At 42.8% G+C, this 27,191-nt stretch overlaps 1 protein-coding gene across 3 annotated transcripts in view; it reads right to left on the bottom strand.

The window, feature by feature from the left end:
• VPS53 (VPS53 subunit of GARP complex) overlaps nt 1–27,191 on the bottom strand; it is a 69,361-nt gene that overhangs the window by 15,997 nt on the left and 26,173 nt on the right. For all 3 annotated transcript variants that reach the window (XM_075032888.1, XM_075032889.1, XM_075032890.1), the window contains 11 exons: nt 25,683–25,761; nt 24,301–24,444; nt 23,013–23,155; nt 22,231–22,372; nt 20,567–20,668; nt 17,012–17,106; nt 11,699–11,941; nt 10,085–10,232; nt 9,050–9,132; nt 5,339–5,417; nt 254–402 (listed from right to left, as the gene is read on the bottom strand). In XM_075032888.1, the coding sequence (XP_074888989.1) occupies nt 254–402; nt 5,339–5,417; nt 9,050–9,132; nt 10,085–10,232; nt 11,699–11,941; nt 17,012–17,106; nt 20,567–20,668; nt 22,231–22,372; nt 23,013–23,155; nt 24,301–24,444; nt 25,683–25,761 (1,407 nt within the window). The remainder of the gene's footprint in view (nt 1–253; nt 403–5,338; nt 5,418–9,049; nt 9,133–10,084; nt 10,233–11,698; nt 11,942–17,011; nt 17,107–20,566; nt 20,669–22,230; nt 22,373–23,012; nt 23,156–24,300; nt 24,445–25,682; nt 25,762–27,191) is intronic.

Raw genomic sequence — 27,191 nt, 5'->3', positions numbered from 1 at the left:
AATACCTGAGAAAATCTGCCTCAGCAGGAAACTTCAGACATGAAATTGAAAAATCTTTTAACCTTGCCAGCAGCTGCTGGTGTTTGCTGCCCTACCCCACCTCCGTCTGTGGTCTCCTTGGATGGAGAGGGTCTTGACCCAGATACTAACAGCCACTGATGCTGCACACTAGAAAGCAAATAGATTATCACGCACAAACAGACTAGTGAGAACCAGAGACCTCAATAAACTCTGTGCCATGTTGGTAACTTACTTTGCAAATTTTATACAGAACTGAGTGAAATACTTTCTCGTGGAGGCCAGATTGTCGCGGATGATGGGGACGTTCTGTTTAATGTGGAGAATCACTGAGGTGACATAAGGACTCTGGTCACCAACGTGTTCCACGTTCTGCCACTGCATCTGCACAAAGGGGAAAAAACAACCAAAAAGACTGCTTAATTCATTAAGATTCAAGCAATAGGTAAGGAAAACCGTACAAACTTCCTGCCAAAAGATCTCTATGGAATCATCAAGAGACTGCCTCTGCAATTCACCACCAAGGTCAAGTTCTTCGTCACTATACTGATTGAGCAAAACCCTTCCACAAGATACAAAGAAAACCGAGAGCGGCCCTTTCTGCACCAGAGCAGAGAGAGACTGTGACCAGTAATCCACACAAATGGGGACCAGTAGGATTAAAAAAGCTTTTGGAGCACGCCAGACTGCCTTGATATTTAACAGTTTCCAGTTTGCTGGGATGAAGTGCCCCTATAAATCCTGATTACAGGCATTTGAGAAAAATATCTGCAAGCTTGCAAAGTCTGGATTCCTGTATGGCAGCCAAGACTTTAATACTGGTGAGACTGATGACAGATAGATGGAAGAGGTAGAAATAGTCTTGAAGTCCAAAGCACTCTACACCAGCATAGCTCACACTGAAAACACTTCTGGTGTACAAGCTAGGATGCCAGCTTCAGCTCATCCCAAATACATGTAAAAAAATACAAAACAAGAAGAGTTACTCAACCTCCCATTTTGTTTTCATTTACCGTCAAAAGAAATGCAAGAGAATAGCCCCTGTGAGCCAGATGTGAGACTCCCTTGACTTTCTCTGAGCCTTATTTGCAGTACACAGGGAGTACACAGTATAAGTCATGGGGGGAGGGGGGGAAGAGGTAATTGGGTAAGGCCTGGCCAAGCATCCATGTATATAACAAAGTCTCACTGAGGAACACGAGCATCCGAAAAAAGCACTCTTAGCCATGCTACTGTTCAGACACTACGCACTCTGCAATGTGCTCCAACTGTTTGGAGAGGCTGTTCCTCATGCTTAAGGTGAAACAGGAGGAAAACAGATATGAAATGAGGATAGGAAACAGGGCTCCTCTTTTGAGGAGTTGTTTGTCCTCAAACTTGTTTTCTCAAGTTCTGTATTTTGCATGTAGTTTTTTTATTCCTGGTTTTAATTTAATTACAGCTACTTTGTTCACTGCAACCCAGCTGATTCAATTCCATCCAAACAACATGCAGCCTAAGTGACTTGATGGGCAAGAGAAGCCAAATTCTTTGCAAAACCACAGTGTCTGAGAGAGTCTACACGTGTCCTACCAAAGCTGTCTTCATTTAAACCAACTGAACAAAATCCCAACCTGCTCATCTCAGATCACCTGGGTAGCTAGAAAGGATATCTCTCTCGTTAGCTGCTCGACACGTTTTCATTCCGTCTTATTTTCACTTGGAAGATTGCTCAAGAGACAACTGCTTTTCTACTCCTCATGGTACCTGTCATATCCAAAAATGATACTTTGTGCCTGTTTCTCTGACGGACTCGCACATTCCCAGTGCTGGCCCTTCTCGACAGACAACGATCCTCAACCAACAGACCATCCCCATATAGTAGGAAGAGCCAGAAAGTGGGAAGGGACTGCTGTGTTGAATTATTGCAACAACAATAGAACAGTAGCTCTTTCATTTTGTTGGTCTTCATTCCAAAAACAATACTTTATAACCAAACTTTCAAAGCATGAACAGTAAAAACAGTCCTTTGTGTGTGTGTATGTGGGTGTGCTTCACCCAAAAAAAAACCCCAATAGCTGCAATGAAAGACATAGTACACATACTGAAAAGTAATCAAAAGAAATATGAGCCTAACTCTTCTGGTAAAGCTTTGTTCCTGTCATTTTAAATTTATTCTTCTTTTTCCCTTGTCCTATGTTTTTCTTGGGATATCCACATAGTTTACATACACAAGCTGAAAATAAGCCCAAAGAACAGGAGCGGCGAGGCTTTGCAGTCGCCGGCCAAAGGCAGAAGCCCAGCGCACGGGGCACCCCGCAGCACCCGAAAGACACCTGCAAGGACACAGCGCGATGCGGCTGCCTGCGAGGGCAGGACCTGAGTTTGAAGATCTGGTGCTACCTTCAGAGCTGGTTTTTACAACAAAACCACCAGACCATCAAGATTTTAGGGCGCTTTCTTAAAAAAGGGAGGAGAAGAGAGAAACCCTGAGCAAAACTGGGGTGGTTTGACATCTAACGAGAGCTGCGCTACCTTCTGGGCATAGCGGGGGCTCAAGATCGCTCCTGGGTCTGCCTGGCTGTGGGTCCCCATGTCCCCACATGTCCCCGTGTCCCCAGAGAGCTGGGAGTGGGGTGGCAGGGCCAAACGAGGAACCACCAGGTCCCTCCTCCATGTCCAGCACTGACGTGGATCTCTAGCAAAAGGGGTTGCTTCGTGATTTAACGGAGCATGAATCGGTGTCCAGGTCTCCCCGTGCTCAGTAGCATCCCACTGCCAGCTTATCCTAACGATAAGCTCCGGACTGGGCAAGGGGAGCATCTGTAACCGCCGGGTCAGCATCTTCTCCCTTGCCCTCGTGTCGCTCAGGCAGAAAGAGGCGAGAGGGAAAGGAAAGCCAGTGGGTGCTGCGGGCAGCAGATACTGCTGCCTCCAAATCTGCCTCCGTTGTTTTCTGACACGAGTTTTGGTTTGCACTGTTGCATGCTGCACCTTGTTTGAGGGCTAAAATGCACTCATGCTGACTTTTAATTAGCAGCTGGCAGCTCTGATTGCTCTGCTCTTGGGGTTTTCCTTGTGTGTATTGCAGAGATTATTAAAGCTCCATGTTTAAGCGCTTGCTGTTGTCCACTCAGTTGTAAGGAAGTGGGAAATTGCAGCTGTGCCAAAAGGTTTTAGCAAAATATAAAAAACCAGCAAGCGATCAACATGAGTCACTAAAATGTCCCCCAGCCCCACTTACAAGCACAGTTTTACATATAAATCGATGTTTAATTCAGCAAGTAAATCAAGCCTTATCCAGTGCAATCCATAAACTTAATTGGGGCAAAAATATCCCATGCAGATTAGCAGTCCCCTCATTCCAACAATTAAAAATAAAGCACACCAGGCAATTTAAGCACCTGCTACAGATCAGTACAACACATTCACAGTACTTTGTTATCCAGAATATGACAACAGGGGTTTAGGGCAAATTCCTCTCCTACCCCACATCCCAGCTCCCCATCCTACAGCCGTGTTTAATCATTCTACACCTGCTGTAAAGTTTGAGTAAAGATTATCACCTACAAATTTTGTAATATGGGTCTTTCTTGTCATTTACCATTTCTTCCAGAATACACAAGGTAAAGAATCAGGGAAACTGAGCACCATTCCCAGCTGAAAGCAATATTCACGATGCCATTTTCTGTGTTAAATCTCTCAAAGTGGCCTGCAGCCAAAGTGGATTTAGAGGTTTAAGTATTTCTTAATTTACCTCTATAGTTACAAAACATTTTTGCAAGGAAAAAAAACCAAAAACAAGAGATTCCAACAGAGGACTGGGGATGTGCAATCTTGCAGGATACCAGAGTGAAGTAAATGAAAAGAAGCTAAACAAAGGAAGAGCCCTAATGGCACAGGGGTCTTGAGTCAGACATGCCTTCCCAGTAAAGAAAAATTGGAATGGATCAGCCACGCAGTCTTTACTCCTTCAATATAGACTGAAATTTTACACTTCCAAATACTAACTCTGCATTTAAATAATTATATGTGTTTCTTATTTGACTGTCAGAGTAATAACCCAGCCCTAAAGGAAAGGGAAGAAGAGGGTAAAGGAAAAAAATCTCTTCCACCAAACCCAGGTCTAGTAAAAACCACATAAAAGCGACTCTGTCTGATGCAAATAGTGGAATGTGTGCACAAGTGACAAGTATTTATTTAGCTAATTTCATAACACTTAACTTGTTTATATATCATCAGTCCCATCACATGTGCTGCATTTTACCAGTGTTCCAAAGACAAAAATAAATGGCCTACCAGCTGCTCCTTTCTCAAGGTTGTGGTTTACTTGGGTATAAACAGTCAGAGCTAAGTGATTCAAATACTACCACACTATGTAGGTTCAGGGGATCTAAGGAACTGACATGGCAGACATGCAACACCTGAAGTGCTGAGCCCTTCCCAATGGTGTTATTTTACTGGGAAAAAAAAAAAAATCCTCTTTTCATTTGGAACATGTACAAGCTCTATTACCAGCTGCATTCCACTTCAAATATTAGCTGGGGGTGGCGGGGCTAGTTACAGCTGGAATACATCATAAAGCAGAAAGCTATTAAAATTCATGGCAGCGAGACAGTGTGTTGATCCTACAAAAATGGAGCTCTATGTTTAATATTTCTAATTAAAAGAAAATAGTTCAATCCACTTTTGTTGTCTTCACCTCTGTCTAAAGCAGTCTGGGTTTTCACAATACTTTGGCAAGAAAACACAGTTCTGTGTTTCAAACGTATAAAAGCCAGCAGTGTAACTGCAACAAAATCCTTAAGCACTAATCACATGGGCCTCTCTAGGAATGGCTCCATATGTCCTTGAGAGGATCACAGAAGCAACAGGGCTCAATCTCAATTCCATATTACCCTTTGAGGACCTCCATTTAATGGCCACAAACAAGCAGGCTAGTAAAACTCCTTGTCAAAGAACACAAAGAGGATAGCAAATGAGAAGGTGTATTTGAAATTTCATGCTAACAAAAGTTTTCCCAATTTTAAAGGCTCCACTGGCATTAGGAGAGGAAAGCAAAAGCCTTAGATACTTACAGAAAGTATATTTGTTATCCATGTATTTTAACATGCTGCAAAAGAATGAAAGCTCTAATCTGAATGATAGGAGTTTTTGGAGTGAAGGATATATTTATAACTACAGCAATTGCTGCTCTAAGAAGCAAGAAGAAATCAATAGATGGCTAAGTCCCAAGGCAGCATAAAAGGATGTGTCAATAGTGAAATCAAGCAATCAAAGCAAACAAGGACTCTACGTGGATCTTAAGACTACCTCTTCCCAAAACAAATCCATCCCCTACCTTGCTCATAGCAGTCAGGGCAGGGTCACAGGCTGCATCCAGGTCCTGCACTAACAGCTGTATGCTGTTGGAGATTACACTGCAAAAAAAATCAAGCATGAGTTTTAGAATAGTACTCAGCAACACAGTGCCAGAACTGGCTTATTTGACTGTGAAAGAAGGAAAATCATCTACTAGCTGACAGTAGCATTACGCTGTGAATACATATGGCTAAAACTTGTACTGAAAAGAAGCCGGGAAGATCTGCGTGCGGTTCATCAGGAAGCTACACAATGGGCTTTAGTGTAGAGAGGACATTTTTACAGTTGACCTGTCTCTGTTTTGACACATAGAAGGGGCTGGAGATCAAAAGTGTCAGATGGGGTAACCCCCACCTTCGCATCAGGAAGAGGAGAAACCCCTAAGTATCGAGCCCAGACTGAGATTTGGCTTCAAATTTAATCCAGTCTGCATAAAACCAACATTTTATCATCTCTCCACTTATTCACAGTCAATATTCTACTACTCACAGAAACTTGCAAAGAGGATTTTAAAAAGTACATCTGTATGAGTTCTGAACATGTCTCCCATTTGAGAAGATCAAGGCAGATGTCTTATTTACACTATGTCTAGGATTGCCGCCATCCATTGTTTGAGTTTCTCAGAGACATATACCAGACTAAAGAACACATTAGTCAAACACATTTCTCTTCCCGTCCCCCCCCTTTTTTTAAACAGCATGATATTGCTTAGAGACATATTTGATGCCACCATATTACGATGTGCATAAAGGTGCAACCGATCCTAAAACAACAGCCGAGAAACACTGTTCGCCCCAACTCAGACCACCCTCAAGGGCACGTAACCCAGTACTCACATTACAGGCAACTTCTGCTAGAACTAACAAGTGACAGTGTTTCACTAAGTAAGTAGTTTTTAAAAACAGTGTAAACTTTAAATCTGCCACAGATGCCTGTTTACAACTTTGGGATTATATATGCAAGAACTGGATTTTACTTTTGCTCTTTCTCATGATGGTAGCACAGATGGGAATTGCAGATCTGTAAGAAATATGACCAACGCTTCCTCAAACCATCTTTCCTCCCCCTCATCTTCTTTGTGAAGTTCTGGGTACTACTCTGGAGTTCACTGTTCAAAATATTTTTAAGTGTCCACCTCCTTGTCGAGAAATATCACCCACTCTTAATTCTGCTGCTGGGATCTGAGTGTTGTTCTTCACCACAACCCACAGAGGTTGTCTATTCCCTTTCCTAGAGCTCCAGCACATAAAGTCTGGAACAGGATGCCAAGTAAAAGACTGTTCCTTCAGAGCAATTAATTTGTTTGTAAAACCAAACTCATCCAAAATTAGTTGGAAAAATGAGCATGGGAGATGAAGTGACTACTGGCTTCAAGTTTACATGACCTGAAACTTGCATTGGCATAAAAAAAGCCTGCGACCATTTCTGCTGGTGCCACTGCTTCTGGTGGGCACTACAGGATTTACTCCCTTGGGGGATTCCACCAGCTCAAGCAATGCCAAAGGAGCGAGACTGAAATAACCGTGTCTTGGGCACAGCTGACTCCTGCAGGGCAGCTGCTGGCAGTGACTTGTAGGAAAGGGTTGTGGTTCAGCACCAAGACAAAACACAACCCTCTCGGAAGGAAAGCAACTTCATCACTAGTCTCCACGTGTCGGGAGTCTGTCCGAAGCTGGGTCACAAAGTACGGGCTCTCACCTGAAAACCACACGATTGCAAACAGGGAGACAAACCTATTTATCTACTTTTCAAAATAAATACCTCCTGTAGAGGGGTAACGGTGCAGCAAGAAGCGTGTTGCAAACGCAAAGCATCGTGACATGCCAAGAGGGCCTGGATCCTGGTTCTGCTAGAAGCCACTTCAAATCTTTGCCCCTGGCAGCATGTAAGAGTACTTCAGCAGCAGTTAATGAATCCTCATACAATCCCTGACAGATGCACAGAAGCTGACAGATTGGGAAGCTAAGGCCATAAACGAGCAGTATAGTTCTAGTACAGGAAGTTCTTACCACAGCAAACTCAACGCTTCAGGCCTTCGAGGGGTCTCTAAATGCTGCCCATAATCTCACAACAGATTAATAGGGCAGGGAAGTGGGAATCATGGATTTCTGGATTTACATGACAATAATCTTCCTTCTGTGGAGCTTCAAGAAGAGCTCATTATTTTTCCCACATTTCCTCAAAATGCTTAGCCACCCCAGGGGTAACCCCCCACTGCTCAGAGTCCATCGCTTTATACATATTTGGGGTGGTTCTGCACTATCCTTTCTGCAAATGAAGAAACACTTTCCAGGGTGTGTAAGCAGCAACATTTTATCACTTTCTTTATGACTGTGCCTAACAAGACAGCAAATCCCAGAAGAAACAACTTGTTTGATGTTGAATGAGCAAATGCCAGAAGTTTATAGCTATGACTTACACTGACAGAAGACTGGACAAAGCGCTATACTGGAACAGACTGAAAGTCAATTAAAAAGCCTTTGTTACAAGATACATCAGGCTTGTCAGTTTAACTTTAAAGCTGTCCAAACCAGCAAATGTGAACTATACGTTTAAACAATTTCCAAAACACATCATACGGGCTGCCTACAACCAACCACCTCACGAGGCAGCCACTGTGGAAACTGAGCAGTGACTCAAGGTAGCTGGCTCCTGCTGAGAAGGTCACAAGAAAACACAAAACTCACCCTCAACTTGTCCATGTTAAGAAAACCCGATCATATGGCATATTTTATTTCTACTCCCCAGCTACCTTGCTTGCTTTGGCTTAGTGGACACAGCAACCCTAGCTTTTGGTCAGGGATTCACTCTTAAAAAGGTCTGAGAAATATCTAAAGGGAAGGGAGTTTCTGCAACCTGGAATGGAGCCCGAGACCATGTGAAAAACCTGGATGGAGATTCAGTGGGATCCTGCCCACTGGAGCAAGAGATGAGGAATCACAGGAAGGAAGTCTTCTGAAAAAAATCTTACTGCTATCTGGGCTGAATCTTTGTTTTATGGAGAAGGAGAGCTGGTGATAGGGATTATTTTCCCAGCTTTGCCAAGGTTTTCTTTTGTCTCATGTGAGGCAAAACAATTATTTTTTTGCCTCGATTTCCTTCTCTCAAAAAATATTCAATCTGTTTGTCAGTGGTGGAAAGGAGAGGATGTTAGAGGGGAATATTTTTAGCATCGTTACGTGAAAAGTTATTTTAATGAATGATAATCTTCTCTCAATTATAATCCCCAAATATAAGATTGGATCAGTCTTTTATGTCCTCTGAAATGGGGTTTGATCATACTGACAAGGCTGCTGATTAACAGTGGGAAGTTAAAGCAGGAAGGAATGTACTGAAATAGCTTCCTTTCTTGAAATGTAACAGCCACCTCACAGAGCTGCCAAGATGCAAATGATGTTTCAAATGGAAACTCACTGTTTCCTTTCCCCTTTCCAGTGCTCTTGTTCCTTTGGCTAGGACGATGGGGAACAACTACATCTAAAGTCTGTACTACTGCTGCTCTCGTTCTAGCCAAAGGATGACCGTTCCTTCACCAGGGAAATGCCTATGCCTAGGCTGCGGATCTGGGTGGGTCCTACTGCTGGCTGGGTCCTGCGACACTGGGATCTTGGGCTTGCATTACTCCAGCACCATCTGGCTGACAAACTAGGATGTTTGATATATTCTGGGAGGATGCATCTGCTGAACATACATGCTGAAAGTGTCCATCTCTCCCGTCAGGTTGATTCTCTCCACTAGACTTGCATCCACTTTTTCTTTGAGTTTCTCTTCCAACTGTTAGGAAACAAAACAAGCAACAGAAAGATCAGATTTCTTTCTTGGAATGACCATTCTTGAAAACTTATGTCCTGGAAAAGTCAGCTTCTTAAAACCTAATCTGTGCCCAGACCATATCCAAAACTCAGCCAGTGAACACTGGAAAACTCTCCTTGTTGGACACCCTGGACATACCGATCTGCCAGGATGGCCTATGGTGGCACTGTGTCCTCAAAGAAGTAAAACTCCAAGGTCATATATGTAACTTTAGTATGACATGCTAATGTACTAGCTTGACACTGTGGCACCTGTCCTGCTAATAAAGATGTTTTTCAACACCCTGCCTGTGCCCAAACTGCAGAGAAGGAGGATTGCCAGTTCTAGTGGTGGAGAGACCTTGATACAGCCAAACATCACAGCTCATCTACTAACCTATGGCATTTTGAAAGCACCTGAATGCAACAAGCATTGTGGCTGGAAAGCATATCAGCATAAATACCTCCTCTCTTCACTCCACCTTGCCCCAATATTTCCTGAAAGCATTGTCCCAAACCTATTTTGAATTACTGTTTTTCTTGTTTTTATAAAAGGGATATCATGAACCATGACAAGAGTCTTTTTTTTTTTAAAAAAAAATTGGTCCTCTATCCAAAACAAATTATGTAACAAGTATAAAAGGACTGAATCCAAAAATGATGCTGCAGAGCTGGATTACAAGCAAATGACTTTTCTCAGGTAGAAAAAGCAAAATCACTACTTTTCTTTCTTTAAAATATAGATTTAATAATGTAGAGTTCAATAATCAATGGGATACTGTGTGGAGCAGACACTACTACAGATATTTTAGTACTTCTGACTCTTCCAGTCTCCACAGCAGCCTACCCCTGAAGAGGGAGCAGCACAGCATCTCAGGACAGAAGAGGGGCTGCTGCTGGGTGCAGTCTCAGAGGTGCTGTAGAGGAAAGCTCACCTGCTGGGTGGTCGCCAAGCAGTACTCTGCAGTACTTAGGATGCTGCAAATGAGGCAGAGTTCTTCTAAAGTAAACTTTGCCACTTCAGAGCCTTCCTTTTCTTTCAGCAAACTAGTGATGGTGAGCCCACCGCTGCTGCTAGTTGTCCTGGAAAAAAAAAGACAAAACCTCTAGGGCTTTCAGGTGTACAGACACACACATTGCAAAATTACTACTAGACTTCAATGCCATAAAAAGCCCTTATGACCACAAAGTCCAATGCCCTGTGCAATACAGGTCAGTGGCATTCTACATCAAACCCACAACTGCTATTTTGGTTAAGGAAGATCTTTTAGAAAGACAAACAGAACTTTGTATCAAGTCTGTAGGCAAAGGACAACTCACTCATTCACAACATGCTAGATTAGGATGCAAGTGGAATACAGCTTTCCCCAGCTAGCTTCACCTTCACTGCCAGTTACTCAAAATCTAATTAAAGATTACAGAAAAATCTCCGTAACTATCAGGCAGCTTGTCATATTTATCTTCTCAGTCTTAAACAGATGTCAACATGCATTTGAAACTTTGGTAACCTGTTTTAAAAACTGATGATATCAACACAGTAAATTATAGAAGATGTGGCTTCTTTCCACTGTCTTCCAGTGATTAATGGCTGTGTATCAACAAAGAAGGACTCAGAACAATTTAGAGTCAGGAAATTCCCTACCTCTCAACTCTTTATAATCCAAATCCATTAAAAAATAGGACAGTGATATTTATCTTGGACAGCAAAAATGGAGCACACAAAAAAATGTGTATAAAGAATGCAACTGAGGTCTGATGGAGAATGCACATTAAATTTATCTTTCCACTTGTCTGGATGTAACCCTCTCCCCTTCCATCTGTAAAATATTTTACTGGTTTCAGAAATTCGTTCTGCTGCTCTGAGGTTTACAAGGGAAACAAGATGAAGATGGTAAATAGCATACAAAATTATCTGTAGTTAAGGTTGGCAATATCTGAAGGAGCTCCTTTAGCCTGTATACTTATCCATATTGGTGTAAACTCATAATGATTTCCTTTATTTTCACTGGATTTACATCTAATATTTTATTCATACATCTGTAAAATGTTACAGAGCAGAGGGAGTTACAGGTAAGCACTTTAGCAAAACACAAATAAACCACCTTCATTATAAATTACTATATGTATAACATTAAGCTAAGGCAGCTAAGAATCACAGTATGAATTGGTTACCCAAGTAGCAGGGTAAGTACAATTCTGAAAGCCAGACCTCTCTAAAGAGACTTGGGCTGGCATTTCAAAAGGAATTTTAAGAAACTGTAAATCTGACTGCTAATCAAAGCCAAATATGAAGCTATCCTCCAGGGGCCCTTAAAAGTAAAACAATCCCGTGACTGTCCATTTGGTCTCTTGCTGTTTCTCAGTGCAACAAATTGAACTATTGAGAAAATTGTGAAGTAAACGTAGTCATATTGCTGCTACGTGGTTTCTTTGACAGTGAAACCTAAGTGTTCACAAGCATGTATTTATTAATTATGTTTACAAAGCACCTGCTCCTCACTGGAATGTCTCACCAGACAGTGCTGCAGCATTTGGGAAGCGAAACTCACTTGGGCAGGTTTCCAGACAGAATTTTCCAGGCGTATTCCCGAAGGTACTTCTGGAATATGGTGGTCAGGGCTATCATGGGCTCGCCTGTGCTGAGCTGGGAGCACTGCACCATGCATTTCTTGTAGTACACAAAGAGGTCAGCACAGCTGGGCAGGACGGCTCCTCCTTCGTCCACGTTGGGTTTGGGGGGACCTTGAGCCTTGAAGTCAGCCACAAACCTGTCAATCAGTTCGCCGAGATTTCTGATGTAGGGGAACAACAGAAAGATATTTTAGTATGTTGGGGGAGGAAAGGGAGGGAAGAGAGAGAATAATGCTTAAAACCAGATGCCCTGTCTTGTGACACCAGCAAACACATTCAGATTTTAGCAGTTGGGTATTCCACCCTTTCTTATCTCCACCCTCTCAGCACAAAGCTCATACAATAACGCAGACTGAACTGATGAGTAACGACCTTTTGTACTCAAAAGTTTTAGTGGCAGCTTCAATCTGTTCTCCCGTCACATATAAAAGCTCACAAGTCTGCCAGGACTGGGTTCAGCACATTTGATGCAAGTGCATAAAGCGTATGCTCAAGTTTCATTCCTGGCATTGGCAAAAGTAACAGTCGGGCTTCCCATATCAGCAGCCTCTGGAGCAGACCTCAGGGAATATGGCTTTTAAAGGGATGTGCTCAAAATGGTGTGCCATTTGCCATTTCTTGGTCCCATTTGGATACCACCTGGTTTTGCACAACTTCACACGTCCTTTAAAGAAGTTTTATTTAGCATGAGCACAAAGTGCACTTCCTACTTAAACTCTTTTTAAAAGCACAAAAAGCCCTCCTATTGTCTCCAGTGATTCATTATAACCTGATCCTTACTCAAATACTTTGGTCTTTAGGCAACAATAAACTTCACTCCACCATTTCATCACAACAAAAAGGCTTTTTAGCATGGCAGAGGGCCAGAACCATCAATACAGAGCCAAAGAAGTCTTCTGATCTTGCGGAGTTCCTCTGGTCCTACTCCTCCAGAGACAGCACATCCGTGTCAGGAACCAAGACCAGCTCTCCTGACACCGGAGCTCAGCTAAGTGGAGTAACCTTTGCCAGACGAACTAAATTACAGCAATAAACCTCCTCCCCCAGACACAGAAATACATACAACCTTCCACAAGGAAGTTTTTGGCTTTTGAGGAATATATAGACATTTCAGATGACAGAGTGGCACTGCGCTGACCAAAAGGAGTTGTGAAGTTCCTGTATTTTATATTCCCATTTCCACTACGGTCTTAGCTCCACTTCCCCCAGCTCTCCCCTTCCCACAGCACAGCCTTCATCCCTCTCACGGCTAAGTATGTAACGGCTGTGCTGTGCCATGATCCAGGGTACCTAAGTAAAAAGCCAAATTGTTAGAAGGGGAATGGGAGGAAAGAATCTGAACTGTAACTCCCGCAAAAAACTGAACTACCTTTTTTTTTTAAAAAAAAAAGACATTATTTTATAGTTAATGTATTATCATTATTTTTCAGAAACAGACTTATTTGACAGAATTGCAATGCTGTCCATAGAAATGAAAAACCTCCTTTAAAAGCCTCTCAAAGAGTTTCAACTTGGAACGTTCTCCTAATCTTAGGCCAGCTCACAGGGCACCCAGCCCAACACAAGAGTTCATGCAAAGAGACTGCATTAGGGTCTCCTGGAATGGGTACGGCGTTACCGCCAGCACCGACGGCACAGCGGCTGAGACTCTTCAGCTCATTCTCACTTACTTCTGCCAATGAAAGGGGAAAAACCACACCAAAGATGAAAACTTTTGACCAGTTTCTGTCCTTTCTTTCTTTTTGTCTTGTGAAAGAGAAAAACCACTCTGATTCCAGTTTACCAAAGAACTCACAACACCACACAAGTAGAAAAGGTGGCCTGTCTCTTTCCTGATAAACTTACTGATCGCTGCACCAAAACAGTTGAGTTCCTACCATGGATGATCCAACTGGGCCAAACTAATCTACAGAAGTGTGCTTGCAATATCAGGCCTTTAAATCATGAAGCAAGGCTCTTTGGCTTCGGCTAGGCCCATAGGCTATTGCAAAGACAAGTAGCTCCTCTTTTCATGCTTATTGCTTGCTGCTTTGAGTACTTCACATAGCTCTGATTCCACAGATACACACAGTTCCTCGGCTTTGTTACAAGAACTGTAAAAACATCAGGCTGCTCAACTGATGTGATAAATCTCTACACTGGCATGAGCAATTGAACACTGAACCGAAGCATTGATTGTACTCGACCACAGTGAAGCAAAATATACCTTCCCCCGTAGCTGTAGGAGAGCCAAACAGATGGCTGCTGCAGGAGGGCTCACACGTGCTGCAAGCTGCAGCATTCCTTCAGGTTCTCAAATAAAGCGGACGTGGCTTGCTCCTTGTCAAAAGTCCCACTAAATTAAACAGCTGCATTTCCACCTCTGCATCTGCGCTTTGCTCCATCTGGGCAACAAAGTAGAGCTTTCTTAGCATTCACCAGCCACTTTTTTTTTTCGTTCTCTCAGTCTCAAGACGCAGTGAGGAATGTCAATGGCTTTTGTTTCTTTATGCTTACTCCACATGTTCTCTTCTTCTCTGAGGCAAAGTGAAACGTATCTACATTTTCCCAGTCCCCCAAGGTCTTGTCAATTGGGATGCACGAGCAAATGCAGCTGTCCAAAAGAGCTGAGAGAGAAGCACTAGAGCTTCATGCTTGTTCTGATCCTAACCTGGACAAAGTGCCTGTCAAAGGCAGGCCATGAGGACTGCTCTTATTTCAGCATGGGATTGATACAAGCAAAACATCAGAATATCATGCACTAAGGGAACTAATATATTATTAATGCACATTTCAGTTGACGTCAATCAAACTTTCACATTAGTCTTAGTTGGCCCAAATGCAATACAAAGGCTACCAAACTTTATGTGGTACAATGGGAGCACAAGGAATTTGGCAGAAAAAGCTACTGGGAGATGAAACATGGAGAAGGCAGGAGAGCTACACAAAATGAACATTCTCTCTATACAGGCTCTGCAAAAAAGCTCACAGCAAATTCTCCAGTAATGCAGATGTGGTATTTCCTAACAGTAGCATATTTATTGGGAGCAAGAACTCTCCAAATCTAACCGAGACAAAAATATGAAATGAAATCATATAAAGGGAATTTTATTCTGGTTCTTAAATCCTTTCATTCCTATATTCCTCTTTCTTTTTTCTTTCACTCAACCTATGCAGTGTTTTTTCTGCATCTCTGGCAATCATGAGAGGAACTAGGCAACTCCTCACAGCATGAGAGAACACGGTGCTTAGTAAGTCAGTCTGTTCAGTGATGTGAACAGCTGGTATCTGTTGGGCACTGGGAAAGGGCAATGGCATTGACACACCTGGACCACTTGCAGGATAGTTTCCATGGACTGGGTATTTTGGAAGCCCTTCTGCTCACAAAGCCACAAACACACACCACAAAGTGCCAGTTGTCCGAACAATCTGAATGCACGCATGCATTTTAGCACACTTAACCACGGCTCTGCATACTGTCATCACTGCAGACCTGACAGAGCTCTTCCTTCACTCCAGCAGAACAGCTTAGTTCACACGTGTACGCTCCCGTTGCTCCAAGAGACCACAAAGAAGAGGTAAAGACACATATCCCGAAGGGGCAGAAATGAAATCTGCTTTGCTGTTAAGAAATCTGATATTTACACTGCAGCTAAGGGTGGAGAGCAGCACCTTTAAAGTCTTTCTTTCAGGTGTCTCCTCTTAAATTGCTACAGATTTTGGCACTGTGTTTCTTTAAATGGGTATGGAAACAATTTTTCAGAAGAAAAGGTCCAGGCTGCTTTTTGCCACAGACTTAAGGCAATGATGAATAAAACTGTCACGCTACTCTCACTATTCAGAGCCCAAACATACAATTAATTATCTAAGCAACTCCTCATTTTCAGACATCAGCAACAGATTCCTCAAAAGTTCAATCAAAGGGGGAAGAAGAGAGAAAATCATAAAGGAAAGCGATTTTTGGCAGACAGGGGCAGCATGGGGAATACTGTGGCAGTTTTTCTTTGAACGCCTTGCAGCCTGTGGCTATAAAGCTAATATAAAACATCTCAGGATTGTAAAGGAAAAGGGAAAAAAAAAGCAACTGAAAGAGCTAGGAGCACAGTGGGGTAGAATTACCAAAACGGGGATTAAAATGGCCCCCAGTGAGAAGGGAAGAAATATTCAAATGAGTTGGTGCTCAGTTGGCCAAGGGCCGGGGCGGGGGGGGGGGGGGGGGAAATATCTGTTTCCCTTTGTTACACTGCAGAGCGGAACCTAAACCCAGCATGACAGATCATTGTGGAAGATTTTATTTATTTATTTATTTTTAAGCATAAAAGGTTGATGGGACATGGGAAAGCTTTTTCAAGATGGCTATCTTGAAGTTTGGACAAAATCAGGACACTACGAGCCTCGAGTTATGCACTCTCTCATGCCTAAGTCCTTGGAAGACTGAAGGGCAGAGACAGATGAATTACATGAGGCAGGCATCAATTTCTCCTTTCCAGCCACTAACCTGCGCTAAAAGACTGTATTGAACCTTTTTCAACTATCTCCTCTCCCAGTTGGCACTGCAGTTGTTACAGAGATGTTATTTAAACCCTGGTGTGAATCGAGGTGCACAAGAAAGTGTGGCGAGAGCTCTAAAAGCTTCTCAGAGCTCTAAGCTGAAAGCTCCTTTCATTCATGTTATTTTGCTGCAAGTCAAAGAGGAAGACGAAGAAGGGTTCCAGGGATTAAAGCCCCTGACAAAGTCCCAATCTGTGAGTGATGATAATGTTATCTTACAGCCAGCTCATCTACAGCAGCTTTCATCTAAGGATCTCAAATAACTTATTTCTATACAGCAAATCTTGAAACTCGTCTACCACGAAGCCACATGTGCATTTTACAGAAAAAGCAAACCTACTATTTGTGGAAGACATGAGATGAAAGGCAGGCATATGTCTGCAGTGGGAATTGCAGAGGCAAGAGAAGCAATTTCAGAAACACTATGCCTCTTCCACAGAAAGGCAGCAGGCATCGTTCCCGCAGGCCTTTGCAATTACAGACAAAACCAACATCCACAGCCCTCTGAACGCTCATTTTTGCCCAAGCAAAGGTCCCGCTCATTCTATCTCCCTCGAACCATGAATACTGCTACTGATGAAATTAGAAAGCAGACTTCCAAGAAATTAATTTTCTGCAGCTTGAGTACAGAATCTAGTACAATCCAACTGTAATACACATTCAAAAGCAAACAAACCCAAAAGAGCATGCTGTTTACTCACTTGTCCTGGGACTCGATATACACATAAAGGTGAGGCTCAAAGCACTTGGAAACAATGCCATGAAAAGGATTGTCAGGGACCTTCGGCTTCTTTGGCTGTAAGAAAACATTTAGAGTGTTGGTTTCAAACCTGCCTTGTAAGACCTAGAAGAAACAGTAATGCAACAGCACAGAAGGATCTGTCTTTAGAAATATTACAACACAGAGATTTGCTATCAATCAAAGGCATATAATTGACAGTATATACAGGGTCAGTATGTCTGAGTCTTCCCTTCCTCATACAGGGCTGTTAGTATTCCAAGGAATTATCTTTCTACTTGTAAAATATTCATATCCTTAAAGAGAAGGCTGCTCCATGCTAACAGATTTCAGTCGAAGAATCTTAATGCAGTTTGTAAATAAAACCTTGCTGAACCCTTCGAACAGTAACAAGACTCTACTAGTCACCTCTGAAATGAAACACAGCAGTTATTTGGAAGCAACATTGAAAAATCCCAACATTTTAGAACATTAAGGACAATAACTCAAAGTTACAGACTTCATCTGGATGAATTTTATTTAGATAAACAGCATGTAATTACTGGAGGAGCTGGAATTATACAGGCAACATTACAGGACTGCTTTCACCATGAAACATGTTTCTGGGGATGCAAAGACTTGTATTTTAAAATCACATTTAGAGCATTAAGCACATATGCCATTTGGGAGTCATCCGGTTTACTCTCATTTTAGTTTAGTACTGCACTCTACACAGTGGCCAAGCACATCTCACTAAAGCCGCTGGGACTACTCACATGCTTAAATTTGTGCATGTTTAAGTACCAGGCTGGGCAAGGCCTTTAAGCTCATCTTTGCCCTACAGCTAGATTTTTAATTTATTTTTTTTTACTGATAGACAATATTTCTTCAATATTTCTTGTTGCTTGCCGGCAAGCTGACAATTTTTCACTGCCTGCAAAGAGCGCTGCAGTGACTCTGGAATGGAATTCTTGCCTCTCTCCACAAAAAGCCAGGATCAGTTCCCAGCCAATGAAGATACGAATTTTTCCAGTTGAAAATTTTTTTTAGCATAAGAAAAGCAAAACAAGAGAGCCTAAAGAACGTACGCTCCTAAATGACAGAGGAGGTGGCACAAAGTCATTTGCAGAAATAGCAAAGAATGACGAGGCAAGCATTTCTCAAGTGTTCTCAGAAATAATTAAGACTCAAAGACACAACGAATACTAACATATGGCTGCAAACCTAAAGTGAGCGAATGGTTTTATGGAGACCAGACCACCTCTATGAGACTGGCTTCATTAACCTTCTAAGAGCATGACTGGAGAATGTAAGTTTTTTACAGCTTTGGGACAGAGCCACTACCCAGCATTCTCCGCCCAAGCCCCTTTGCCAGTGCCTGCCCGTTTCTGCCGGATGCACACGCTCATCGGAGCTGGGAGGAAAAACAATAGGTGGTAATTACAAAAACCTCCTAGTTGCCAAGTTTCCAGGACAGCAGCAACACAAGGTTGCAGATTCATGATGTTTACGATTTACCAGGCTGGAAGAGCCAACTCCTAATGCAGGACTGGTTTTCTGTGTGTGCGCGTGTCTTTGCATCATGCTGCTCCCAGCATGTCTGGTGGAGAGAATACTAAATCTTTTAACAGTAGCAGTGAAGCTGTATTTCTGAATGTGCAATCCTATCCAAAAGCTGCAGATGTTTAAGCTATTTCCTCCTTGAGTTTGATGGAAATAATAAAAGGTTACTGTTGTCACAGTAAGGAGGTCTGCAGCTGGCCCAGTTTCCTTTCATTACTATCCAAAGTAAACAGATTAAAACGAACTGCTAGGATCACTAAAAGAGGCTCTTTTTTAACATGGATTCCCCCCCCAACTCTTGTGCTCCCTCTTACACTCCCAAGTGTCTTGAATTCTCAGGACTAGTGTCTTGGAAGAGCCTTACCACTCAAAACTCTTCATCTTCAACCCTTCCAGTCCCTTCTCTTTTTCAGCTAGTGACAGAAGATGAGACCTCCAACGTGAACTCACCAGCACTAACCACCAGATGTTGGCAGTTTGAAACTGAAATAGTGGGGCTTACAGGGGTCCCATTTGGCAGACAGGCGCCTGCGGGGCAGCCGCCCTTGCAGCAGAGCCCAGTGCTGCATTGTGAGCATTAACACAGGGCATACCCAAAAAGAGAGGGCAACCTCACCACAAACTGCATTTCAAGGGATAGCTCAATGGATGGCTTCATACCAGCCTCCCCACGTACAAGGAACAGGGCAGTTCCTTTCTCCGAAGTACCTGAACTGTTTCTGGCCAGGGCAGTGCATTCCACTGTTCACTAAAACCAGCCCTAGACAGCCTAAAAAGGCTTTGCAATTTATCTCTTCACCTGCCTTCTAGCACTACTGACTTCTCCAAGGACGTCCTTTCAGCCCAGCACTGCACATCAGAGCCAATCTTCCCCCCGCTATTACAGATAGCGGAAAGCAAGGTCTTCACAAAAAATACACCACGCAGGTGTCTCCCCAAGTTCCCAGTCTCTGGCTTCTAGATCACTGATAAAGTCTGCCCAACACCAACTGTCCAAGCTGTATTTTAACGGAAAGAGCAAAACTTTGCTTAATCGTTCTATTTCAGGACTTCTGCTGTGGGTGGAAGGCAGCGAGGCCGCCCTGCTCGTGTGAAAAGCTGGAGGGGATGCAGTGCACCAAACTGTGCTGGTGGAGAGCTACCACCCCCCAATCTCCCCAGGGGCACGGATCTGAGTGGGTCCTAGGGCTCTGGTCACCCATTAGGATATGACCTGTAAATGTCCCATTTACAGGGCTGTAATTGAACAAAGAGAGGGTAGTACCTTCCGCAAGCAACAGTCGAACACTTAGAAAACGTCTGTCTGGTGAGTAAAAAATATGGGGCTTACAGGCTTTGATACTGGTGCCAATTAAAACAATTGTGTTTACTATTCACTCCTTTAATGTTTGCAGAGGGCTTTGGAAACCCAGCGCTTTTACAAGTGGTTAGGTGTTGCCTGCTTTGCAGAGGTAATGGATGAAAAACACTATAGAGATAAAAATCCCAGAAGTAATATATTTGGAGTGAAAATCCAGAAATGACACTTGAAAGTTCAATGAGTTGCGGGGTGACTCCAGACTTAGTTTGCTTGGCTGACAAGGCAAAATATTAATTGTAACTGCTTGCAGTGGGAGCTTCTTCTGGGATCTGAAACCCCAACTATGCTAGTTCATCTTTCTTTGACAGAAATCCTGTAGTTACTTTTGAGCTGTTGCTGCATGGACTAGAACAGAATCCAACTCACTCTCATGTGGCAGGATTGTCTCCACACTATTAACTGAAATAAAGATTGCTTTGGTTTCAGTGAAGTGAGCCAGAGCAAACCACGCTTGTACTGGGAGCCTGTATGCTGCACAGAGGATCAAAACTGTGCTAAATTAATTGCTGTGAAAACAAACCTTTCAAATCAATGTGATGGGAAAAGCTTAGGCACCACCAGAGATTTTGACACAGAGACTGCCTCACTGACAACTGGAGAACTTCAAAGACTTACTTTGTCCGTATCACTTTTCTCGATCACAATCTCATCTGTCTCTGTCCCAGTTTCATCCTCCAGAAACGGGTTGGTGGAGGGAAGTGGCACTTCTGGCTTCTTCTGTTAAAAAAAGAGGAAGCTCCTTAGAGAACAGTCTGTTTTGTCCCCTCTGGCACACAGCTGCCTCCATGTTTTGCTTTACTAAGCCCTTCAAAGTACTGTACAGCAGTTTGTCTTCTTCAAGCAGAGGTGACTGCCGGGTGCCAGGCGGTGCCTCTCCATCAAGGGTAGAGCTCCCTCCTACTACAGGGCTAGAGTCTGGTTCCCTCTCCATCGCTCCACCAGCACGCTTCATCTTCAGCACCCTCTTACAGCCTGCTCTTCTTGCACCCACGCTCACCCGCTCTGCCTGAATCGTCCCTGGAAGGGGCATTTTGACCAGCACCAAATTTCTACTCTCAAACCACACACTCCAAAACATGTCATCTCCACCGGGAGGACCCATGACAGCAGGCCCCAAAACTCCGCTGCTGCAGTAAATCCTGCATTACTGCTTCCACCAGACTGCTTGTCCCCACTGTGCACTCGCCAAATAGCCATTTATAATTATGGCCTTCATTTTGTGTATAAAACAGGTCAGAAGATGACATCCAGAGTGTAATAGCCTCTAGGCAGCTTAGAAAGGGGGACAGAGAGGATTTTCTTTTATTTCAAGCCACACCCTCCCCCTCTGTTCTTCTCAGTTATAACAGCTTCTGTGCCTACCTTCTCCAAAGGGATAACAACCCAGTGAAGCCAATTTAATTAAAGCTGCAAATTTCATACAAAATTTGTCAGAAAAATAAAGCCATATTCTTGAGAGATTGAAATTCAGCCAGGAGGCAAAACCTTACAGGACTTCCCTTTTTAATTAGCAGCACCTACTGATCCACAGCAAATTACAAGTGGGTCCAGCAGGCTTGCCTCGTAGGCTGAATTATCATATCCAAGTAGGCTTCAAGACACCAGCTGGACAGAGAAGCCAACCTCAAACCTGTGGCTTCTGAGCCACACGTGGACTCTGTACTCCCAGGGCACTTGGCTGGCAAAGCTCTTGGCTGCGGTTTCAGGCAGAAAAAGCACAGAGATGACACTAGAGATATTCACTAAGCTGTTTCTCTTGGGTCTGCCTTTACAATCTACCAAATGAGAAACTGAAAAGTAGAAGCTACCAACACCCCTGCAAGCAAGACTAACCCAACAGACAACGTGGGATTGAAAGATGGTACCGTGTGGTGAATGTGTGGTAACTAGAAATGAAAAGAAGAGGGGACTTTTAGTTATAATGTGTCATCGACATGCAGAGAACAAATATTATAATGCAGTTACCATAATTACTTTGTGGTTCTCTGTAGCAATGTGGCTTCAGCTGCAAACAGCACAGGAGAACCAGAAAAGTTCACAACCAGCGTACTTTCCTTGTTGTGAGCCTTGTGCCATCCTCTCTACCACAGTCTGCAAGACCAAGAATCACTTTCCTAACTACAAGCCACTGAGCACAATCACACTAAACACCCTAACCTGCTAGTGCAAGAGGAGGCTGCAGGTGACACCTTTTGCAGTCTCCCATTACCATAGCTATGTGGCTTCTTTCTCCTGAAGAAGCTGTTGAGTAAAGGGTTGCTCTTTAGAAATCCCCTTACCACTGTCCCATCAGCTAGAGTGCAACCTGAGAAGCGTTTAGCCAGAAGTCCTTCAAAGTTGGTTGTCCTCTGAATTGCAAACAAAAGCAATTTCACCTCAATCTCCTTTGCTCTTGTGCGCATTATCTTAGCGAGCTCTGTCCTGAAAGAGAGAGGGGGGGAAATAGAAAAAACAAATGTGGTTTTCTATAAGAAGAAAGATCTGAAACCTAACACTGTAATTCAGTCTATTCCCTAGAGAGACTTTCATCACAAAATTCAAGCTAATTCCCAAGATGCTCTCTAACATAAAACTGCTTTACGGATCACATCGCAAACATAACCACAGTTGTTTAGACCTTTGTGGGTAACAGGACCCCATCTCCTAACAGCCAGCGCACCACTGCAGCCAGGAAAGCCCACAGTATCAAACCTTGGGAAGCGCAGCGTCTCTGACTGGGGTCCCAGAACAAAGACAATGGTGCTGCTGGGACTCCAGCTGGCACCTTCCTCTGGTCCCCCATCTCTGGCTGGCAAAGAGCACAGTCTGAGGCAGTCACACCATAGTCAGCTCACACTATTTCACTTGGTCTCTAATATTACTGATTTTTACCTCTGTTACATTGAAAATTGATTTCCACATCATCTCACTCTCTCAAAAGTATATGCAGTTTTAGCGATACCTCTCAGGGTTTTCACTCTAGACTCCTATGGATATACAATCAATTTGGCAAAAGACAAGCCAACCTTTTGTTTTTAAGGTGACTCTGCTGGGAGGCATCGTGAGCTCCCCAGATGCTCACCTTGTGACGTGGCAGAACTCCACAGCGATGCGCTCCGTCATACACCACTCCTGGGGAAACATGCGCCCGTACTTCTCCTCGTAGTCCACCAGCTGACGCTTTATCCAAGCATAGCGCCTGTCAATCTTATCCAGCCAGGCCACCTGAATAAGATGGAGAACATCATCTTTAACAGCAGCAGCTGCTAATATTCAGCCTGACTGCGTAACTGTGCTGCTGTAGTTTCACAGAGGAGCTTGGGCTATCGATCAAAGCTAACTTGACCACTATTAATAATACTTTGAATGCTAACAGTCATTCTTCAAAGTGCTTAAACACATGCCAGATTGAAAACCCTATCTTGTGTGAATTAAGAAGGCAAGTTCTGTTGAAAATGAGAATAACAGTACTCCTAAATCATGTAGGTACTATTGAAAACTCAACCCAATAATAATTCATTTGATCCCACCCTCTTTGTTTCGCAGACAGAGAAATTAAAGTCAACAGTGGGATGAGAACACAGGAATTCCTAGATTCTCACGTTCAGCTGGTTTTCACACTCTGGAGACTGTGGACCCACAAACTTCACAAGAATTCTTACAACATGAACAGGAAGGGATTTTTCCCCCCAATATTAGTGTTTTCTGGTCAAAAAGTAGAAAGATTAATCCAAAAAACTTTAATGGAAAAATGCTATTTAAAATGAAGCAATTTAGCCTTTTTCTCTTCTTTGTCACAAACTGTCAAAATTTTGAAACTGTTAAAATACATTTTGATCCAAAGTTGGTTTTGTTTGGTTGGTTGGTTTTTTTCAAATCCAAGATGATTATAGTAAATTTTTAAAAAGCTGTTAGCAGCAGGACAAGAAGATTAAAAATTAGCTACAAAGATTAATCCACTTCCTGGAAATCCCTCCCCCCCATTAGGCATTTTGGGGTTTTTGTTTGTTTGTTTGGGGGGAGGTGTGGCTTTTCAAAGTTTTTGGGTTTGCAATTTTCAGAGTTTAATTTTTCAACCCTTTACAGTGCAGAAAGTATACCTAACTTGAATTTATTTCTTTACTATACGAGGGGAAAACATTTCCAGTGCTGATACATGAAACTGAGGCCTAAGGTGGGAGGAAGTCATCCTGGCAGAGACGACATTGACTCCCAACTCAACAGCCCGTCCATATCACACCCGCAAGTCACTGCTTCCGAGCCCTCGGTTTAGAAACATTTCACCACAGGAACCTGTGGAAACGTGAACTTTGTGAACGCCAGCAGAGCAAAATGTGAAATCCAAATGTAGCTTGCTAAGCTTCCCTTACATCTTGGTTTTCCTGGAAAAGGACCAGATACTCTGAGAGGTGTTGTTTAATAAATTTCTTGATGATTTCCTGTTTGATTCTGGGATCCAGGACATTGGCGACTAGACACGCATCACGTAGGACATTGCTGGGTCCACCAGGCCTCTATCAAAATAAACAGGAACAAATGATTTAAGGTTAAATAGCTGAATGGGTGATTGTAAATTGTACTACATCCAGGTTATCCTGTTTTTATCCTTTCCCATTATTCTTCTCTTTTTGATCCTTCTGCTGCTATTCAATATTATCACTTCTATGTCTTCCTTCTGTTGGGTGAAAATTTATCTTTCTTCTGTAGGATGAAAATTGAGCTGCTGGCCGTAAAGTTGCTCTGTAGCTCAAGAGCCAGAAAGCTCCCTACCGCAGAACAGCAGCCAGCTCCGTCTACAGAAAGAACCGTTGTCCTGTCACTTCTCCAAAGCCTTTCGTTGGCCCAGATATTCTGAAGAACAGCTAAGAGAAGTGGCTGACAAGCGGGACAAGCAAACCCCTTTTCTGCAAACCTGAAGGCCAAATTAATGGGGAAAAAAGCAGTCTAGAGACGATCAATTTGCAACACCAAGTAGCATCTGCTGGTCTGTATTGGCGCATACCATGATGTTAGTGGAGAAGACAGAAAATTTAGAAACATTTTTTAAAAAATGCTCTTTTGATGCTGCTTCACATGGACACAGATTTGCCCTTCATCAAGGATCTGTTCCAAATAATTTCCTCATTTCTGTACTTATTAGTTTTACAAAGAAACCAGCAGAGCTCGTACTTTGGAAGACAGAACTAGTGTTTTCTTTGAAGTAAATTCAAATTCACACCTATCCCCCATATTGTTTGCAAACATTTGGATGCATAATTTTGGGGAAGCACATTTGGTGCCTTAGCCCTAGCCCAGATTTCTATCTGTGCTGAGTAAACCAGACACAAACTTGGTGGCAGCAAGTCAAAAGACAGCCTATGTTTGGTTTTCTCTCAACACAGCACAAACCTTTTGTGTGCAACAAATAACCAGTAACCTGGGTGATATGCCGAGGGAACCCCACTCTGGTCTACAGGCCACACAGTAATTGCTTGGGGCATTCCTCAACGGGCTTGCAGATCTTACTGCAATCGAGGTGTGCAGTGTGACAGAGGATGGGTGTCATTTCTCACCCACATTCACTCAACAGAAACAGTGAGAAATATACCTAGCACCCTACAGCTTAGGAGACTCGCTTGCTTTCTAAAATAACTCCTGAAACAGAAAAACATCAAATCTAAATGTAAAATGAGATTAAAACCAATGACAATTACATTGAATAGTTTGCAGCAACAATTTTCAATGGGAGGAAGAGGGGAAGTGAGAACTTTACCTTTGTACCTTGAGAAGGAAAAGCTTCCTCAAAGTCAGCCAGGATCTGCTGTCCCAACTCATTCTGTGCTGCCTTCACCCTGACAAGGACAGAGGAAGCAAGGGCTTTGTTGTGGTACAACTTCTTCGTTCTGTTGCCTGCAAACATTACTACAAAGCGGACTGAAACGCTAACAGCTACATGAAGGCTTTTAAGGGACAAAAAAAAGCATGCTAAAGAGAAAACATTCACACTAAGAAGGCCTGTATGTCAGAACTGGGAGAGCGTTTGCTCCCTGAATGACACCGGGATGACAACTCCAGCTCTACAGCATTGATCCCTGAGCTGTAGCAGAGCACATCCTAGATGTTCTTGCCCTGCCGCAATTTAGTATTTCATTAAGGGCCAATTAATCAGCTGAGAAATCAGCAAGGTTCCTTTAATGCCAATGTGGTCGATCTATCTTTACATTCATGTATGTTGATCACATTTCAACAAAAGTGTGTTTCTGACACATAAAAAGCTTCACAATGTCTCAATCTTCATTGTGAACCTTTCACAGTTCCAGGTGCACTGACCTACTTTTAAATGCATCCATGTGAATACTGTTGGCTGTGGTTTTATCCTATAAATCTCCATCTCTTAAGAAGCATAAAAGAGCAAAGGTATGAAACGGGTGAAAAAGTTTTGAACAAACCACAATCTTGCTCTTTATTTAGCTGAGAGAATAAAGCTTCCAATTTCCAGAAATAAAAGTCAATACAGCTTAATTGATACTTCTAGGGAAATGGAAATGCCTACACATACTAGAAAGTGCCAAAACAAACAGCTAGGCACTTATGTCCCTCTGCAGCCCTCGCATTCTTCCATCACTTTTTATTATACTGGAAATGCTTTAAGGTCTAAACCGATCATTCAAAGCAGTGGATTTTTCCACTGAGATTGATATGTTAGAAAGAGTGGCTACATTTACTTTTGTGAAAATGTTTGTTCAGACTGTGGGGAGAAGACTTTGGATTTTTTTTTGTTGTTTAAGACTCTTCAACCTTATCAAGGAATGATCTGCTGCTTTAATCTTCCCATTTGAGGTCCATTAGTAGTGAAACACTACAAGATGACCTAACAATGCTGGAGAACAGGCTGGATTCTTTAATGGTGCCAAATACAGAAAATTCTAGTCCTTTAAAAGTGACAGTTGAAATATAACTTTTTATCTGTGATTTAACTATATGTATGACCTGCCTTATCCAGGATTTATTTATGGGGATTTTGCTGGAAAAGCTTCCTGCCCACAATGTCAAACCTAATTCTCACTTAAGCTCTCTGCTTCACAGGAATGTTTAGAAACTCCTCTACTCTTCCAGGTATAGATTCTCAGTTAACACCTTCATAACCGTGAAACAAAAGGGATTCACTAATATGTTGAAATGAAAGGAGTGGGAAATGTAAGCAGTAAGGAGGAACCCAGCCCAGCAGCTTCAACTACAGGTATAATCCTGCTTAAATTGTACAAGTATGCACTAGTAATTC

Source organism: Buteo buteo, chromosome 7, assembly GCF_964188355.1.
Source record: "Buteo buteo chromosome 7, bButBut1.hap1.1, whole genome shotgun sequence".
NCBI classification, from domain to species: Eukaryota; Metazoa; Chordata; class Aves; order Accipitriformes; family Accipitridae; genus Buteo; species Buteo buteo.
This window is presented reverse-complemented; position numbering and strand designations above follow the sequence as displayed.